This window comes from Euprymna scolopes, chromosome 39 (genome assembly GCF_053919585.1).
Source record: "Euprymna scolopes isolate OS-2025 chromosome 39, ASM5391958v1, whole genome shotgun sequence".
NCBI classification, from domain to species: Eukaryota; Metazoa; Mollusca; class Cephalopoda; order Sepiida; family Sepiolidae; genus Euprymna; species Euprymna scolopes.
The window spans coordinates 19,718,735-19,739,667 of NC_136520.1; the positions used below are offsets into that span (position 1 = coordinate 19,718,735).

The 20,933-nt window shown below is 36.8% G+C and overlaps 1 protein-coding gene across 1 annotated transcript in view; it reads left to right on the top strand.

Annotated features, from left to right (window-relative positions):
* Nucleotides 1–5,810: 5,810 nt before the first annotated feature.
* The window catches only part of LOC145263667 (chondroitin sulfate synthase 2-like), a 171,686-nt gene continuing 156,563 nt past the window's right edge, over nt 5,811–20,933 (top strand). The window contains exon 1 of the mRNA XM_080120543.1: nt 5,811–6,766. Within this exon, the coding sequence (XP_079976669.1) occupies nt 5,942–6,766 (825 nt within the window). The 5' untranslated portion in view covers nt 5,811–5,941. The remainder of the gene's footprint in view (nt 6,767–20,933) is intronic.

The following is a 20,933-nucleotide window of genomic DNA, read 5'->3' on the forward strand; positions in this document are numbered from 1 at the left end:
CCTTGACATCTAAAGCACTGAAGGCTTGATTCTTTCTTTCCCTTATTAGTCTCATTAGTTTGTGCACTTGCGGCCAATGTCCGAGTTTCTACGACCCTTTTGCAGACTAAAAGCCGTGCAGTCGGTATCAGTTTGCTGACATCCATTCTCTCTATGTTCGGTAGCTGCTGTAATGCCACAGATACATCGTCTGGGAATCCAGTTATTAATGCCAGTTTGGCTGTATGTTCCAGCCCTCTTCCCAGATATCCCGCCAGTCCAGCCAATCTTTTGATTTTATTAGCATAAACATCCACCGATTCTCCTGTCCACTTGAATCATTGCAGTTTTTCGTATGCCTCAAAAGGCCCCTCAGTGAAGGCGGTCATGAGTCTCATCTCTATCAGTTCTGCATCTTCTTGTTCTGCATTATTCATCTCAAGATAGAGAGCGAGTGCATCTCCCTGCAAAAAAAGTGGAATAAAACTGGCAAGGTCTGGCACATGTTGAAGCTTAGCCACCAGTTTTACTTTCTTTATCCATCGGACTACATCACCTTCTCCACTAAAAGGTGGTATCACATCTTTTCCCAATCTCAACATCCCAGATTCCATGATCTGTTCTTGGCCGGAATAGCAGTGGCCATTCTCTTCTTCTTCTTTCTTCTTTCACTCTCTGAAGCGGGCGTTGCCAGTGGTAAAAGGTTTGCACGATTTTTTTTTTTTTTTTTTTTACTACAATTTATTTTATTTTATTTCTTTTTTGATTTGCTTTCTTATTCTCTCTTTCTCTGCTTTGCGCTGAACAACTGCCGATCTCTTCCACAAATTCTCCAACCTCACTATGAAAAAATCTTAACAGCACAAAAGTAAACCTAGATCCCCACTTCCTTTCTCCAACCTTCCAAAGGTTGAAATCGAATTACGGGAAACCAATTTGTGCAAAACTGATATCAGTTTGAATCTGTTTCCTTAGATTAAAAGTTATTCTAACTTGACATTCAAACTTAAAGATCGTGTTTACATTAAGGATGGATTTCCATGTGGCAGAGATATCTCCAAAGAAGATTCTAAATTGCTCTATGTCTGCTTCTGAGTAGCACTTACTCACAACAGAGAATTTATATTTGTCCTCTATCATCTTGGAGTTGCTATCTTTGAGAATATAGCTGATAAAATTGATCATATCCTATTTGCTCATTCCTCTGCCACGTCTGTGGAGATTTCAATGCTCACAATATTGAATAGCTAGTTCACTCCAACAAGACAGATGATGAAGGAAAATTTTGTCATGATTTCTCACTAATGTCATCTTTTGAACTGTCAGCAACCACTGAAAAATGATTATAGGAAACGCAAGAGAATCATGCGCAGTCCATCAAGTCTGAAGTAATTGTCTGTATTTTTGAGATGAGGTGTTTTCATTTATTGAGATTGTCGGACTGACTTCCTCATCTTGGTTGTTATAGTCACAACGTTTCGGCCGTTTTGCCCTCCGGCCTTCATCAGGTGTTTTGTATCGAACTGGGGAACCGTTTGTTAAGAGTTTGTTAGATGTTGTAGGGGGGCACATATTCTTTGAATCTTTTCGGAGATGCCTCGTATGTATGGTAGGCAGACTGTTGGTGGCTTTTGAGTTTCATTCTCCTCTCTTATACTATTAACACATCTGGTGGATAGTATGCTATCGGGGTAGTTGTTACGACGGAGGGTACTCTTCAACCTGACCATTTCTTGGTGGTATGTAATGGTGTCGCTACTTATTGTCTCTGCTCGATGTTTTAGGCAGCATGCGATTCCATTTTTAATACTGTATGGGTGATGGGAGTTGAAGTTAAGGTATTGTCCGGTGAAGGTAGGCTTGCAATATACGGATGTCTTAAACCCATGCTCTGTGCATGATATGTAGGGTTCTTATAGCCAGCCTATCAAAGTTTACAGTTACCCAAAGGTGCTGAGTTCAATCCTGAACGAAGGCAGTGAAAAGTAACATTCAAAACAGAGAATCATCAACTATGTCCCAGAGCCTAGCTGGAGTCCGAACACGGTACCCCCGTAATAATAATAAAGGGTTGGGTTCGAGACTCCTAACAAACGGTTCCCCAGTTCGATACAAAACACCTGATGAAGGCCGGAGGGCAAAACGGCCGAAACGTTGTGACTATAACAACCAAAATGAGGAAGTCAGTCCGACAATCTCAATAAAAGTCTAAAGTAGCTGAGAAGAGGCTTGGTTTGGCCAAATAACAAACAATGTCCTAAACAGGTGTGATGTCCTCTATCTCAACCATTTTCATTGGACCTAAGGCGATTTCATCAAAGACAAACTATGATAAAAACTTTGCATCAAACTCAGGGTCACCTGCTTCCTGTGCCTAAAACTAAATGAAATTTTTTTCCAACTGGATGTACTCTTGTGGAAGCGAAAAGACATTTCCCAAAAATTATCTACTTTATGATTACAAACATCAAATGTGTATATGAAAAACAGAAATTCTAAGCAATGGTTGAAGAGTGATAATCTATGATGCTGATCTTCATCATTTCGACAAGTTTTAAGTCAGATGTATTTTGTTATGGATAACCATGACTGACTTACTTCCCTGGTGTGATGGCTGTGATCATTTCCATTCTATGGAAGATACCCTTTCCATCCAATGTTATAATGTCATGATCCACGTTGTCTCCTACAAACAACAGGCACTGATCAAGAATGTCCATGTTACCACCTAACACATCCAGAGCAAATAAACATGCCGCGTTCATTTCAAATCTTTGTACCTCTGGATGTGATTAAGCAAATCCCATGGTCAATCAAGAATCATGTGGTGCATTTGCACTGCGACATCAAGCTCGAGAGGCATAATAACAGTTCTTGCTTGAACGACTGCTTGTCCGATTCTAGCAACCTTTCTGGATGTGTCCTTTCCAACAAAAAGATATTGCAACAAGAACTGCAAACTTGCTAGGATAAAATCTAATGCAGTTGCTAGTTTCATTTCGGCAGTGGTTGAATACATATCCGCTATTGGCGCTAATGTTGTCTTGATATCAGTTTTTCAATAAAAAATATCAATTTGCAAAAATCTGCTCAAAAATTAAAAATGTGCTCTTCGTCGTGAAAATCCATTTGAAAATTTAGAAGTTTTATAAATACATAGAAATTAATCTTAGTCATGAATAAATGATATAACTCGGTTTTATTGTTATTCTTAATAAAAATATCAATCCAAATTTAAATTAAAGCTGTGTAAATACAAGGTGTTCCAAAAAATTTGATGTTCAACATAAAGTTTGTACGGTTTCATTAAGATACGCTGAATAGTTTCTGAGATATTGGCATTTAAAATGGCAACAAATTTTTTGAGACACCCTGTAAAATAAACGCACTCTTGTTGTTTACAAAGGTGATGTGTGTGCAAAGGTCAATGTCAAACTGGTGTCAACTGAAATCTATTCTTTTGTTTCTGCTTTTGGTTGGAGATCCGCATTTCCTACTTCATCCCAAACTTTATCAACATATATTCTATTGTCATCAACCAAACGTTAAATTAGAAGAAAAGGCCATATAAAATATTGTACATAAATACATACCCCAAATTGACAATAATAATATTATTAGACTTATTATTTATTATAAGGAATTTAAGACCTAAAATCTTATAGTAAAAATAACCCTTCCCCAAACCTTTGAACATTAGTAAGAAGTAATGTTATTTATAACTTAAATGCTTGTAACGCTTATAAAAATAATATTAAAACTAACAGTTATATTGGGTTTACGACTACTACTCTATCCTGCTGCCCTACCATGCATATTTTAAAGTATAGCTCAATTTACTAACATCTACAAAAACATAACTAACATCCTCTGATTTAAAACAAATCCTGGTTAATAAAACTAATATTCTGACACCAAATCAAAAAAATTAAAAGCACGCAAAGATATCTTTATTAAAACCCAATAAACTACAATTAAGGGATTGCTCTCTAACATGACTGCTACAGTTGTGGCTGTGAAGTGGCTGAACTGTTACTGTATTGTTTGTGGTTAATCCAGGTTTTTGAAAGTCCAAGTCATTTCCAGCACTAAAGATGATGTTTGTAGCACCATAATGACCCCTTCTTCGATCTCAACAAATTATTTTGACGATGGCAGCTCATTTTTTGGATTTTTATATTTCCTTTTCAATAAACACACATCCCCAATGGGAAGAAGAGGAAAGAGCAATTATACTTATGTGTACTTGAAACAGCATCTGGAATGGGTTGAGCCAGCTCCATTCATCTTTGTCACTGCATCCTTCATGAAGGTCGATCCAGCGTGACAATTTGAAATCGGCAATTGGATGATCTCTAGCCACTCACTATACCAATGGGGAAATTTTTTGTTGATACAGAGTTCGTCAGGTCAGTATTAACCATCATCAAAGTATTTTTTTGTCCATCCTAGTTATTTTTAATAATCTCTTAAGGTTTTATGCTTCGTTTGCAGGGTGCATGAGTTATATACACACCTATGGGGAGAGAGCAACTATCCAAAAAGCCAACCAGTCTCTTTACCAACTCAGTGAAAAGACAAAGATCATATCTCACTAGAATTTGCTATCTGTGAAATAATTGTAGCTCTAACTCAACTTCTAATGGAAAATTCCAATCTACTTAATTCTTTTTTTTTTTTACAAGGAGCCATCACTTATCAAGGCTCAGAGGCCACTCAAGGATAAGGGTTACTGATTGTACAGTAGTGAATGGGAAAACATAGTAATCATTAGTAGTGGAAAATTGGTAAATTGGATTACATAAGGGGATGACTCATCAAGAATTTGTTCGCATTGGACTTGAAGACAACCATATTGGAAAGCAAGGAAACGGAATAGAGTTCCACAGGCGTGTAGTTCTAAGAGAGAAGCTTTGTTCATAGAACCTAGGTTTAGACACAGATAAGGAGTGAGGAAAATTATTGATGGTGTTTTCAGCTAGACAAGAGCGCTTGCCATGAAAATGATGATAAAGCAGGGATAGGCTCGCAACATCTCTTCTGTGGGAAAGAGATTGCAAAGAAGAGAAAAGAATATATATACAAATTAAATTAAATAATATTTCTGCTTTAATAAAAATAACTAATGTTCTAATTTAATTGCCTCCCCACGAGGGCATAGTTAGACACAGGGTCAACTTTTAATGTGGAAATTTATGTGGACATTTTAGATTGAAACAAAAATTAAAATTGCCTCAGTCTAGAAGGGCCTTTCCCTCGCCGAGTGAGGACAGAACATATAAAATATAGTATTAAAACAGATACCACACATTGTTGCTCGCCAAAAGGCAAAGGAAAGGTAAACTATGTAGTTAAATAGCTTAAGTACTCTGAAGATGAGCACACTTACGCGTTTCGACGTTTATATGCCATTAATTCTTTTTAATTGATTCTTTTATTTTTTTTATTTTATTTTTTATTTTATTTTGCTTTCTCTAAGTTTGTATGTCGACCATTCTGATTACTCTAATAAAAATTATTGCTCTGCCCTATAACCACAATACAATGGTTATTGATTGGGAAGTAAACGAAATTAAAAGAAAGAAAATAGTTTTTTATGGCGTCTACTGGGTTACCATAGTTTTTTGTAACCTATGGGTGAACTCGTTCGCATATGTTGCTTGGCTGAGAGATGAAATCGTCGGCCAAGTTTGTAATAAAGAATAGCAGCCACCAACTTGCGTTAACTGTTGTACACTCTCTCTCTCTCTCTCTCTCTCTCTCTATATATATATATATATATATATATATATATATATATATATATATATATATATATATAGAGAGAGAGAGAGAGAGAGAGAGAGAGAGAGAGAAAGAAAGAAGGAAAAAAAAAACATCTTCCTGTTCGGCACTTCGTCTCCTCCTCCTTCTTTCAAAATATCATAACTTCTAGCGTGTTTGACGACATCCCACGTCGGCTATGTATCTCCGAAAATTTCGCCTCTGTTGTCGACCTGTGGCCCCCACTATTGTCGGACTGTGTCTAGGGATCACGTTTAGCCTCCTCTATGCCCCGTTTCTGGACGAACAAGGCTGTACCTTCCTCAAAAGCGAGGACAAGAAACAACAGATTAAGTTGAGAGAGACAAAATCATTTCACGAACTTCAAGAACGAAGTGCCCCTCATCTACAAAACGCTCTAAATAATAACAACAACAATAATATGAACTCTGGGATCGTCGCTGCCAGAGGTTCCGTCCAAGAAGGCCCCAAAAAGTTAGAACCACGGCTAAAACTCCAAGGACAGGGCAACCCTCTCGACCCGGTCGCGGGGGGTGTCCCAGGGGGCGGGATAAAGGTTCACAAACTCGTCCGCCCTCGGTACATATCTACAGAGTTGGGGATCCGTGAGAAACTATTCGTGGCTGTTTTAACCTCCCCCGAGAGTTTGGACACCCTGGCCGTGGCGATGAATAAGAGTGTGGCCCATCACGTCACGAAGATGGTGTTCTTCACGGGCAAGAAAAGCTCCCCGTATCCGGGCAGCGGCATGTCGATCGTCGGGTTCTCGCTCCTCTCCGCCGAGCAGCATCTCTTGCCCCTCTTCATCCTCAAATACTTGGGCGAGCACTATGCGTCCGCCTTCGACTATTACATGTTCGTCTCGGATAAGACCTACCTTCGGGGTGAGAAGATCTTCGACATGGTTAGCGAGATTAGTATTAGTGAAGACGTCCACTTCGGGGCAGAGCTCCCCAACCAACAAGGGACATGTACCCTAGACGGTGGGATTATTATTTCACAGGTAAGCAACTTATATATAAACTTCAATATAGATAAATCACTTTTTTCCGTTTCAGAAACCAGAGTTTAATTTTGTATGGTCACCTTTCGGCTGCCGTATTTCGTTACCGGATTTGATTGAACCAATTATCCTCATGGGGGGGGGGGTGATCAAAATCGTATACAGTTATTCTCCCCTAGCCATAAAATCTCAACTTTTGAGAATTAAAAAACTGAAATATAAACATGATTTCAATTAATGACATTAAGCACTTCTGCCTCCAAACGGGAATACGCACATACATGTCTCTATTTACTTGCCTCCCCACGAGGACATAGGTAGACACCAAATCGATGCATGGAAAATCCAGCTCTCAAAAAACGAATTCTAAGCTTGCAAATAAAAATGGCTTCGGTGTAGAAGGATTCTTCACTCGCTGATTCGGAAACGATACACTTCAAGTCATTAATTGAATGCCTAAATCATTCTCTGGGCATTGGAAAAAATTGTTATAACTTTTCAACTTTTAAAGTGACTGTCATTGAAACGATATTATTTTAATCAAATAATTTTGTTCAGTTAATTTAATAATCAAACAATGGCGTAATAATTAGGACATATTATTTACGATATGATCATTAAATTATTAATTGAATCGAATTACTATAAAACTAAATTCGGATGTTTCTACAGAATTTGAACCGATTTGAGGCGAACTAACCCTTACTTAAGGTTAGGTTCAAATTCTGTAGAAGCACCTTAATTTGATTAAAATAATGTTTCAATATCAGCTATCTTAAAGCTGAAAAGTTCAAGATAACCGAACACCCTATGAAGGTACTCTAAATAGGAGGTAGTCTTACCATGACATATTTCCTTCCTGATAATATTTTTCAAACAGTTCAGTTATATTTGATTTATTCGTTAGAATATTTCATATTCTTATTAAAATGGTCATAAAAATTTGCTTTTTTTTTTTTTATTTGAAAATCGAAGTTTTAATCGCTGGATGTTTTTTAACAACAAAAATACTTTTACTTTTGAAAAATTTTGTGCACAAAAACTTTTTTTTTTTCTTTTTTTTTTTTTTTCACAAAGGAAAACATTGAAACTTTTCACAAACACAATTAGTTTTTGATAGAATTTAACAAAAATAAAAAGAATTTAAAATTTGATTAGCCATAATTGAAAAACAAATTATCCAAAATAAATTCTATCGACACAATCGTGTTTTCGTCGTTTTCATAAAATACACATTGAATTTCTTGGTACTTATACAGTTTAGTGACGACATTAAAAAATGGAAATATTGAAAAAAAATTTTATTGTACGTAACTGTTATAGACTGAAGTTCTCCGAAAAAAAATTTCACTTCATTTGATCAAGTATTTTTTTTTTTTTTTTACAGCGAAAAACAATTATTTATCACGACGACGTCAACGTGGCCATTTTGGAAATGTACCTAGCAGAATACCTCCATTTTAGGCCAAATTTCGCAATCTAGCATTTTTTTCTCGCCATATTGAGATGCACACCACAACAGTACAACACATCTGCAATTTTTTTACGTTTTTTTTTCTTTTTTTTTTAAATCTGCAATTTTTTTGCGTTTTTTTTTTTTTTTTTTTAAATAAGAATACTATTGAATATTCAAAGAAATTGAAGAATGCAAAGAATTGAAGAATTTTTATACGAGATTATTTTCGAAACATGCGCAGTTGGACACGCATGGATAACTTCGAAACTTCGTTTATTTACTTGTTACAAATTAAAAAAAAAAAACAAAAAAAAAACACCCCAAAAATGGCATCTGTCTTCGCAAAAAAAAAAAAAAAAATCTCATTCTGGTGGGGGGAAAAAAAGGGGCTAGATTGGCCTAAAATGGAGGTATTCTGCTATGTACGGCAGTTACCTGCCCTTGGGTAATTCCTGGGCCTGCAATAACATTTCCAAAATGGCCACGTTGACGTAGCCGTGATAAATCATTGTTTTTCGCTGTAAAAAAAAAAAAACTACTTGATCAAATGAAGTGAAATTTTTTTTCGGAGAACTTCAGTCTATAACAGTTACGTACAATAAAATTTTTTTTCATTATTTCCATTTTTTAATGTCGTCACTAAACTGTATAAGTACCAATTTCTTTTACTGTTAATATTTGAGTTTACAAAATAAATGAAAACTAACATGAACTAAAAAAAAAAAAAAAAAAAAAAACCCTATTAAAAATGTAAATATTTTATATTTTTTTTTTGGGGGGGGGGTAGCGAACAGAAATGGCTAATATTGGAGCTCAACCCTTCTCCAAAAATATTCTACGTTTCAGATTACATTCATTTTTAATTTCTTTTGAGATCAGTTTTTGGTATCATCTATTTGTTATATATTTGTTTCTTGGGACACTTGAGATTTTTGTAAATGTAAAAAAAAAAAAATACCCCAATGTTTTATTATTATTATTTTATTTATTTATTTTTAAACATATACTAAAACATGTTAATAAAAGAAAAAGCTTTAAAGGGATTTTACCTATCATGCAAAATATAGGTCCGTAACAGAATTTTTTTTTTATTAACATGTTTTAGTATATGTTTAAAAAAAATATCCATAAAAAACATAACAAACTAATCCAAAAAGCGCAAAGTTCAAGCCAAAATAATAATAATAATAATAATAATAAAACACACGTCAAACTTCATTCCTTTTCGGAATAATGAATTCTCCCTTGAACGAACTGCGTACAACATCGGAGTCGATGCATATTTTGCTAGAGGGGCCTGAATAAAAAATTGTTTAAATTATTTATTTTAAAAGTATTAACCATTAAAGTTTTTTTCATTTTAAATTTCCAAGTTGTCAATTTGGTCTCATTTCGTTTTCCGGTATGCTCGATCTCCCTTTTTGATCTACAGAACGTTGACCATATTTCATAGTCTTCATTAGCTAGTTACACAAGACACACATTTTTTCTCTAGTTCAGACGGGCACAGTAAATAAATTTTTAACTCGAAATGACCCCTAATGTACTAACACATAACATAATAAACAGAAAAGAAACATTTGTAATGCGTACAGCTTTATTTTCTCATATAACCTCAATATGCTTTGAAGGGATTTTACCAAAAATCGTATGAGTTCATATTTTAGGTTCGAGCACAGAGGGAGGCTTCATCTCTCTGTGCTTGTTTCTGAGCAGCATGCCTTTTTCTTTTTTCCTTCCATAAGATCAGTCCTGGATCAACCGGCGGCCATGTCAAAAATAACGCAAAAAATAGCGTTATTTTTGTATGTTAAAAGAGCATCAGGATGAAAGAAGTCATTTGGTTGAGTCGGCCGTGGCTTGATATATCTGATTATTGAATAAGAAAAAAATGTCACCATCTTCCAAGAAAACCACCAACCACTGCTCTAAAGCCTCAACTTTTTGCCAGAATATAGAGAATTGTTTGGTAGGTCTTTGTCAAAAACAGAATGTGGCATTCTGGCGATTCATCTTGTTTTGCTGCTTTTGGCAAAGGCTTGGAACCAAATCAACTTTGGCATCACACTTTCTGAATGGAAATTCTGCACGGAAGTGTTTTTGCGACCATAATGTTACATAAATCTGGGCATCACTGCACATGCACCAAGTTAAACCAAAATATTGTGCATACAAACAAAATAGATGTAATATGCAACTGCTATATTAACCCCTCTTTAGGACAATAAAAATAAAAATAAAATTCTTTATTGGTTGTAGTGGCACATTAGAATACATTTAAGTAAACGTCTAATTGCAGCAACAACAACGGTGTGATCGAAGATGTCTTTGTTTTGCTGATAAGTACAAACTTTTATTTATTTATTTTTTTTTTTTTGGTATATGATTGTTCAGATCTACAAAGTGTTGCATAATTTTTTTTGATCAATGAACATGTCTACCAGAACGTGGTAGTAACAGGAGTGTGAAGACGTGATTTGTCTTTGGAGGCTGTCTTATTTTGTTCAGGGAATATGAATGAGTGGAACACGTTTCTGGGTATGACTTTAACCACAAGCGCTTGTTTCCGTTTGCCAGCTAATGGTCTCTGATTTCTCCAATGTCCAGAGTAAAAACAACTTGCCTTACGATTGAGCACACTATATGGATTGGAAAAGGGCAATGAGAAATGGCTTTAACTGAGTTTTTGTTTATAATTACGTGAGTTTGATGCAATGTCGTTAGGGACAACTGATTTTATGTTTTGATGCCTAGTGTTCATGAGCAGCAAACTGTTAAAATAATATCTGAACCTATTTTAGGTGGAGGTAATGGAATAACATACGACCAGGTAATGCAAGTGCGGTGCTGTACAGTGGCTGAGGAGTATCCTAAACAAATCCTCTTTAATATTAGCAAGAACAATTAGCACACAGGATCAAGGATTGCGTACAGATGTCAATGAAAGTGCTCCATCATTTCATTGAAAGCTGGATAAGTAGTAGTAGTAGTTTTAGGGCATTTAATACTCAATTCATTAATGAATAGTTCTTGGAATAGACAATTCTAACTGTCTGCCACAATCGGTGGTAATTGTTGCCAGGACACCATGATGCATAATTTCTGATCGAATAGATAGGAACGAGTGTGAGCAGTGATTCTACATCTCGTATTCGTGCAGAAAAATGTGACTGAAATAAGTTTTGCTATGTTAGCCAGTCCATGCAAGGGAGAAAAACAGTTCTGCAACAAATTTCAGAAACTTTGGAGACTAGGTGAATGCAGAGAGGTCTTATGTAGGAGTTGTCCATCGACTGTAGGGATGGGATGTACAAGAATTTACGAGTAGAAAATTCTGGAATTGAAAGATTCAAATAATCCAAAATCATTTGCTGAATGAAATAGTGCTGATAGGCAAACCATGCACCTGCAACGTTGTTCTATGAATTGGAAATGTGTTGCTGGAGAATTGGGAAATGAAATGGTGTTCTATGAACTGGAAATGTGTTGTTGGAGAATTGGGAAATGAAATGGTGTTCTATGAACTGGAAATGTGTTGTTGGAGAATTGGGAAATGAAATGGTGTTCTATGAACTGGAAATGTGTTGTTGGAGAATTGGGAAATGAAATGGTGTTCTATGAACTGGAAATGTGTTGTTGGAGAATTGGGAAATGAAATGGTGTTCTATGAACTGGAAATGTGTTGTTGGAGAATTGGGAAATGAAATGGTGTTCTATGAACTGGAAATGTGTTGTTGGAGAATTGGGAAATGAAATGGTGTTCTATGAACTGGAAATGTGTTGTTGGAGAATTGGGAAATGAAATGGTGTTCTATGAACTGGAAATGTGTTGTTGGAGAATTGGGAAATGAAATGGTGTTCTATGAACTGGAAATGTGTTGTTGGAGAATTGGGAAATGAAATGGTGTTCTATGAACTGGAAATGTGTTGTTGGAGAATTGGGAAATGAAATGGTGTTCTATGAACTGGAAATGTGTTGTTGGAGAATTGGGAAATGAAATGGTGTTCTATGAACTGGAAATGTGTTGTTGGAGAATTGGGAAATGAAATGGTGTTCTATGAACTGGAAATGTGTTGTTGGAGAATTGGGAAATGAAATGGTGTTCTATGAACTGGAAATGTGTTGTTGGAGAATTGGGAAATGAAATGGTGTTCTATGAACTGGAAATGTGTTGTTGGAGAATTGGGAAATGAAATGGTGTTCTATGAACTGGAAATGTGTTGTTGGAGAATTGGGAAATGAAATGGTGTTCTATGAACTGGAAATGTGTTGTTGGAGAATTGGGAAATGAAATGGTGTTCTATGAACTGGAAATGTGTTGTTGGAGAATTGGGAAATGAAATGGTGTTCTATGAACTGGAAATGTGTTGTTGGAGAATTGGGAAATGAAATGGTGTTCTATGAACTGGAAATGTGTTGTTGGAGAATTGGGAAATGAAATGGTGTTCTATGAACTGGAAATGTGTTGTTGGAGAATTGGGAAATGAAATGGTGTTCTATGAACTGGAAATGTGTTGTTGGAGAATTGGGAAATGAAATGGTGTTCTATGAACTGGAAATGTGTTGTTGGAGAATTGGGAAATGAAATGGTGTTCTATGAACTGGAAATGTGTTGTTGGAGAATTGGGAAATGAAATGGTGTTCTATGAACTGGAAATGTGTTGTTGGAGAATTGGGAAATGAAATGGTGTTCTATGAACTGGAAATGTGTTGTTGGAGAATTGGGAAATGAAATGGTGTTCTATGAACTGGAAATGTGTTGTTGGAGAATTGGGAAATGAAATGGTGTTCTATGAACTGGAAATGTGTTGTTGGAGAATTGGGAAATGAAATGGTGTTCTATGAACTGGAAATGTGTTGTTGGAGAATTGGGAAATGAAATGGTGTTCTATGAACTGGAAATGTGTTGTTGGAGAATTGGGAAATGAAATGGTGTTCTATGAACTGGAAATGTGTTGTTGGAGAATTGGGAAATGAAATGGTGTTCTATGAACTGGAAATGTGTTGTTGGAGAATTGGGAAATGAAATGGTGTTCTATGAACTGGAAATGTGTTGTTGGAGAATTGGGAAATGAAATGGTGTTCTATGAACTGGAAATGTGTTGTTGGAGAATTGGGAAATGAAATGGTGTTCTATGAACTGGAAATGTGTTGTTGGAGAATTGGGAAATGAAATGGTGTTCTATGAACTGGAAATGTGTTGTTGGAGAATTGGGAAATGAAATGGTGTTCTATGAACTGGAAATGTGTTGTTGGAGAATTGGGAAATGAAATGGTGTTCTATGAACTGGAAATGTGTTGTTGGAGAATTGGGAAATGAAATGGTGTTCTATGAACTGGAAATGTGTTGTTGGAGAATTGGGAAATGAAATGGTGTTCTATGAACTGGAAATGTGTTGTTGGAGAATTGGGAAATGAAATGGTGTTCTATGAACTGGAAATGTGTTGTTGGAGAATTGGGAAATGAAATGGTGTTCTATGAACTGGAAATGTGTTGTTGGAGAATTGGGAAATGAAATGGTGTTCTATGAACTGGAAATGTGTTGTTGGAGAATTGGGAAATGAAATGGTGTTCTATGAACTGGAAATGTGTTGTTGGGGAATTGGGAAATGAAATGGTGTTCTATGAACTGGAAATGTGTTGCTGGAGAATTGGGAAATGAAATGGTGTTCTATGAACTGGAAATGTGTTGCTGGGGAATTGGGAAATGAAATGGTGTTCTATGAACTGGAAATGTGTTGCTGGGGAATTGGGAAATGAAATGGTGTTCTATGAACTGGAAATGTGTTGCTGGAGAATTGGGAAATGAAATGGTGTTCTATGAACTGGAAATGTGTTGCTGGAGAATTGGGAAATGAAATGGTGTTCTATGAACTGGAAATGTGTTGCTGGGGAATTGGGAAATGAAATGGTGTTCTATGAACTGGAAATGTGTTGTTGGAGAATTGGGAAATGAAATGGTGTTCTATGAACTGGAAATGTGTTGTTGGAGAATTGGGAAATGAAATGGTGTTCTATGAACTGGAAATGTGTTGTTGGAGAATTGGGAAATGAAATGGTGTTCTATGAACTGGAAATGTGTTGCTGGGGAATTGGGAAATGAAATGGTGTTCTATGAACTGGAAATGTGTTGCTGGGGAATTGGGAAATGAAATGGTGTTCTATGAACTGGAAATGTGTTGCTGGGGAATTGGGAAATGAAATGGTGTTCTATGAACTGGAAATGTGTTGCTGGAGAATTGGGAAATGAAATGGTGTTCTATGAACTGGAAATGTGTTGCTGGGGAATTGGGAAATGAAATGGTGTTCTATGAACTGGAAATGTGTTGCTGGAGAATTGGGAAATGAAATGGTGTTCTATGAACTGGAAATGTGTTGCTGGGGAATTGGGAAATGAAATGGTGTTCTATGAACTGGAAATGTGTTGCTGGAGAATTGGGAAATGAAATGGTGTTCTATGAACTGGAAATGTGTTGCTGGGGAATTGGGAAATGAAATGGTGTTCTATGAACTGGAAATGTGTTGTTGGAGAATTGGGAAATGAAATGGTGTTCTATGAACTGGAAATGTGTTGTTGGAGAATTGGGAAATGAAATGGTGTTCTATGAACTGGAAATGTGTTGTTGGAGAATTGGGAAATGAAATGGTGTTCTATGAACTGGAAATGTGTTGCTGGGGAATTGGGAAATGAAATGGTGTTCTATGAACTGGAAATGTGTTGCTGGGGAATTGGGAAATGAAATGGTGTTCTATGAACTGGAAATGTGTTGCTGGGGAATTGGGAAATGAAATGGTGTTCTATGAACTGGAAATGTGTTGCTGGAGAATTGGGAAATGAAATGGTGTTCTATGAACTGGAAATGTGTTGCTGGGGAATTGGGAAATGAAATGGTGTTCTATGAACTGGAAATGTGTTGCTGGAGAATTGGGAAATGAAATGGTGTTCTATGAACTGGAAATGTGTTGCTGGGGAATTGGGAAATGAAATGGTGTTCTATGAACTGGAAATGTGTTGCTGGAGAATTGGGAAATGAAATGGTGTTCTATGAACTGGAAATGTGTTGCTGGGGAATTGGGAAATGAAATGGTGTTCTATGAACTGGAAATGTGTTGCTGGAGAATTGGGAAATGAAATGGTGTTCTATGAACTGGAAATGTGTTGCTGGGGAATTGGGAAATGAAATGGTGTTCTATGAACTGGAAATGTGTTGCTGGAGAATTGGGAAATGAAATGGTGTTCTATGAACTGGAAATGTGTTGCTGGGGAATTGGGAAATGAAATGGTGTTCTATGAACTGGAAATGTGTTGCTGGAGAATTGGGAAATGAAATGGTGTTCTATGAACTGGAAATGTGTTGCTGGAGAATTGGGAAATGAAATGGTGTTCTATGAACTGGAAATGTGTTGCTGGAGAATTGGGAAATGAAATGGTGTTCTATGAACTGGAAATGTGTTGCTGGGGAATTGGGAAATGAAATGGTGTTCTATGAACTGGAAATGTGTTGCTGGAGAATTGGGAAATGAAATGGTGTTCTATGAACTGGAAATGTGTTGCTGGGGAATTGGGAAATGAAATGGTGTTCTATGAACTGGAAATGTGTTGCTGGAGAATTGGGAAATGAAATGGTGTTCTATGAACTGGAAATGTGTTGCTGGGGAATTGGGAAATGAAATGGTGTTCTATGAACTGGAAATGTGTTGCTGGAGAATTGGGAGATGAAATGGTGTTCTATGAACTGGAAATGTGTTGCTGGGGAATTGGGAGATGAAATGGTGTTCTATGAACTGGAAATGTGTTGCTGGAGAATTGGGAAATGAAATGGTGTTCTATGAACTGGAAATGTGTTGCTGGAGAATTGGGAAATGAAATGGTGTTCTATGAACTGGAAATGTGTTGCTGGAGAATTGGGAAATGAAATGGTGTTCTATGAACTGGAAATGTGTTGCTGGAGAATTGGGAAATGAAATGGTGTTCTATGAACTGGAAATATGTTGCTGGAGAATTGGGAAATGAAATGGTGTTCTATGAACTGGAAATGTGTTGCTGGAGAATTGGGAAATGAAATGGTGTTCTATGAACTGGAAATATGTTACTGGAGAATTGGGAAATGAAATGGTGTTCTATGAACTGGAAATGTGTTGCTGGAGAATTGGGAAATGAAATGGTGTTCTATGAACTGGAAATATGTTGCTGGAGAATTGGGAAATGAAATGGTGTTCTATGAACTGGAAATGTGTTGCTGGGGAATGGGGAAATGAAATGGTGTTCTATGAACTGGAAATGTGTTGCTGGGGAATTGGGAAATGAAATGGTGTTCTATGAACTGGAAATGTGTTGCTGGAGAATTGGGAAATGAAATGGTGTTCTATGAACTGGAAATATGTTGCTGGAGAATTGGGAAATGAAATGTTGTTCTATGAACTGGAAATGTGTTGCTGGAGAATTGGGAAATGAAATGGTGTTCTATGAACTGGAAATGTGTTGCTGGAGAATTGGGAAATGAAATGGTGTTCTATGAACTGGAAATGTGTTGCTGGAGAATTGGGAAATGAAATGGTGTTCTATGAACTGGAAATATGTTGCTGGAGAATTGGGAAATGAAATGGTGTTCTATGAACTGGAAATATGTTGCTGGGGAATTGGGAAATGAAATGGTGTTCTATGAACTGGAAATGTGTTGCTGGAGAATTGGGAAATGAAATGGTGTTCTATGAACTGGAAATATGTTGCTGGAGAATTGGGAAATGAAATGGTGTTCTATGAACTGGAAATATGTTGCTGGAGAATTGGGAAATAACATGGTGTTCTATGAACTGGAAATATGTTGCTGGAGAATTGGGAAATGAAATGTTGTTCTATGAACTGGAAATGTGTTGCTGGGGAATTGGGAAATGAAATGGTGTTCTATGAACTGGAAATGTGTTGCTGGGGAATTGGGAAATGAAATGGTGTTCTATGAACTGGAAATGTGTTGCTGGAGAATTGGGAAATGAAATGGTGTTCTATGAACTGGAAATATGTTGCTGGAGAATTGGGAAATGAAATGTTGTTCTATGAACTGGAAATGTGTTGCTGGAGAATTGGGAAATGAAATGGTGTTCTATGAACTGGAAATATGTTGCTGGAGAATTGGGAAATGAAATGTTGTTCTATGAACTGGAAATGTGTTGCTGGAGAATTGGGAAATGAAATGGTGTTCTATGAACTGGAAATGTGTTGCTGGAGAATTGGGAAATTGAAATTGTGTTCTATGAACTGGAAATGTGTTGCTGGAGAATTGGGAAATGAAATGGTGTTCTATGAACTGGAAATGTGTTGCTGGAGAATTGGGAAATGAAATGGTGTTCTATGAACTGGAAATGTGTTGCTGGAGAATTGGGAAATGAAATGGTGTTCTATGAACTGGAAATATGTTGCTGGAGAATTGGGAAATGAAATGTTGTTCTATGAACTGGAAATGTGTTGCTGGAGAATTGGGAAATGAAATGGTGTTCTATGAACTGGAAATGTGTTGCTGGAGAATTGGGAAATGAAATGGTGTTCTATGAACTGGAAATATGTTGCTGGAGAATTGGGAAATGAAATGTTGTTCTATGAACTGGAAATATGTTGCTGGAGAATTGGGAAATGAAATGGTGTTCTATGAACTGGAAATATGTTGCTGGAGAATTGGGAAATGAAATGTTGTTCTATGAACTGGAAATGTGTTGCTGGAGAATTGGGAAATGAAATGGTGTTCTATGAACTGGAAATGTGTTGCTGGAGAATTGGGAAATGAAATGGTGTTCTATGAACTGGAAATATGTTGCTGGAGAATTGGGAAATGAAATGGTGTTCTATGAACTGGAAATGTGTTGCTGGAGAATTGGGAAATGAAATGGTGTTCTATGAACTGGAAATGTGTTGCTGGAGAATTGGGAAATGAAATGGTGTTCTATGAACTGGAAATATGTTGCTGGAGAATTGGGAAATGAAATGTTGTTCTATGAACTGGAAATGTGTTGCTGGAGAATTGGGAAATGAAATGGTGTTCTATGAACTGGAAATGTGTTGCTGGGGAATTGGGAAATGAAATGGTGTTCTATGAACTGGAAATGTGTTGCTGGAGAATTGGGAAATGAAATGTTGTTCTATGAACTGGAAATGTGTTGCTGGAGAATTGGGAAATGAAATGGTGTTCTATGAACTGGAAATGTGTTGCTGGAGAATTGGGAAATGAAATGGTGTTCTATGAACTGGAAATGTGTTGCTGGAGAATTGGGAAATGAAATGGTGTTCTATGAACTGGAAATGTGTTGCTGGGGAATTGGGAAATGAAATGGTGTTCTATGAACTGGAAATGTGTTGTTGGAGAATTGGGAAATGAAATGGTGTTCTATGAACTGGAAATGTGTTGTTGGAGAATTGGGAAATGAAATGGTGTTCTATGAACTGGAAATTTGTTGCTGGAGAATTGGGAAATGAAATGGTGTTCTATGAACTGGAAATATGTTGCTGGAGAATTGGGAAATGAAATGGTGTTCTATGAACTGGAAATGTGTTGCTGGAGAATTGGGAAATGAAATGGTGTTCTATGAACTGGAAATGTGTTGCTGGGGAATTGGGAAATGAAATGGTGTTCTATGAACTGGAAATGTGTTGCTGGAGAATTGGGAAATGAAATGTTGTTCTATGAACTGGAAATGTGTTGCTGGAGAATTGGGAAATGAAATGGTGTTCTATGAACTGGAAATGTGTTGCTGGAGAATTGGGAAATGAAATGGTGTTCTATGAACTGGAAATGTGTTGCTGAAGAATTGGGAAATGAAATGGTGTTCTATGAACTGGAAATGTGTTGCTGGGGAATTGGGAAATGAAATGGTGTTCTATGAACTGGAAATGTGTTGTTGGAGAATTGGGAAATGAAATGGTGTTCTATGAACTGGAAATGTGTTGTTGGAGAATTGGGAAATGAAATGGTGTTCTATGAACTGGAAATGTGTTGCTGGAGAATTGGGAAATGAAATGGTGTTCTATGAACTGGAAATGTGTTGCTGGGGAATTGGGAAATGAAATGGTGTTCTATGAACTGGAAATGTGTTGCTGGAGAATTGGGAAATGAAATGGTGTTCTATGAACTGGAAATGTGTTGTTGGAGAATTGGGAAATGAAATGGTGTTCTATGAACTGGAAATGTGTTGCTGGAGAATTGGGAAATGAAATGTTGTTCTATGAACTGGAAATGTGTTGCTGGAGAATTGGGAAATGAAATGGTGTTCTATGAACTGGAAATGTGTTGCTGGAGAATTGGGAAATGAAATGGTGTTCTATGAACTGGAAATGTGTTGCTGGAGAATTGGGAAATGAAATGGTGTTCTATGAACTGGAAATGTGTTGCTGGAGAATTGGGAAATGAAATGGTGTTCTATGAACTGGAAATGTGTTGTTGGAGAATTGGGAAATGAAATGGTGTTCTATGAACTGGAAATGTGTTGCTGGAGAATTGGGAAATGAAATGCTGTTCTATGAACTGGAAATGTGTTGTTGGAGAATTGGGAAATGAAATGGTGTTCTATGAACTGGAAATGTGTTGTTGGAGAATTGGGAAATGAAATGGTGTTCTATGAACTGGAAATGTGTTGCTGGAGAATTGGGAAATGAAATGGTGTTCTATGAACTGGAAATGTGTTGCTGGGGAATTGGGAAATGAAATGGTGTTCTATGAACTGGAAATGTGTTGCTGGGGAATTGGGAAATGAAATGGTGTTCTATGAACTGGAAATGTGTTGCTGGAGAATTGGGAAATGAAATGGTGTTCTATGAACTGGAAATGTGTTGCTGGAGAATTGGGAAATGAAATGGTGTTCTATGAACTGGAAATGTGTTGCTGGAGAATTGGGAAATGAAATGGTGTTCTATTAACTGGAAATGTGTTGCTGGAGAATTGGGAAATGAAATGGTGTTCTATGAACTGGAAATATGTTGCTGGAGAATTGGGAAATGAAATGGTGTTCTATTAACTGGAAATGTGTTGCTGGAGAATTGGGAAATGAAATGGTGTTCTATTAACTGGAAATGTGTTGCTGGAGAATTGGGAAATGAAATGGTGTTCTATGAACTGGAAATATGTTGCTGGAGAATTGGGAAATGAAATGGTGTTCTATGAACTGGAAATGTGTTGCTGGAGAATTGGGAAATGAAATGGTGTTCTATTAACTGGAAATGTGTTGCTGGAGAATTGGGAAATGAAATGGTGTTCTATGAACTGGAAATATGTTGCTGGAGAATTGGGAAATGAAATGTTGTTCTATGAACTGGAAATGTGTTGCTGGAGAATTGGGAAATGAAATGGTGTTCTATGAACTGGAAATGTGTTGCTGGGGAATTGGGAAATGAAATGGTGTTCTATGAACTGGAAATATGTTGCTGGAGAATTGGGAAATGAAATGTTGTTCTATGAACTGGAAATGTGTTGCTGGAGAATTGGGAAATGAAATGGTGTTCTATGAACTGGAAATGTGTTGCTGGAGAATTGGGAAATGAAATGGTGTTCTATGAACTGGAAATGTGTTGCTGGAGAATTGGGAAATGAAATGGTGTTCTATGAACTGGAAATGTGTTGCTGGGGAATTGGGAAATGAAATGGTGTTCTATGAACTGGAAATGTGTTGTTGGAGAATTGGGAAATGAAATGGTGTTCTATGAACTGGAAATGTGTTGTTGGAGAAT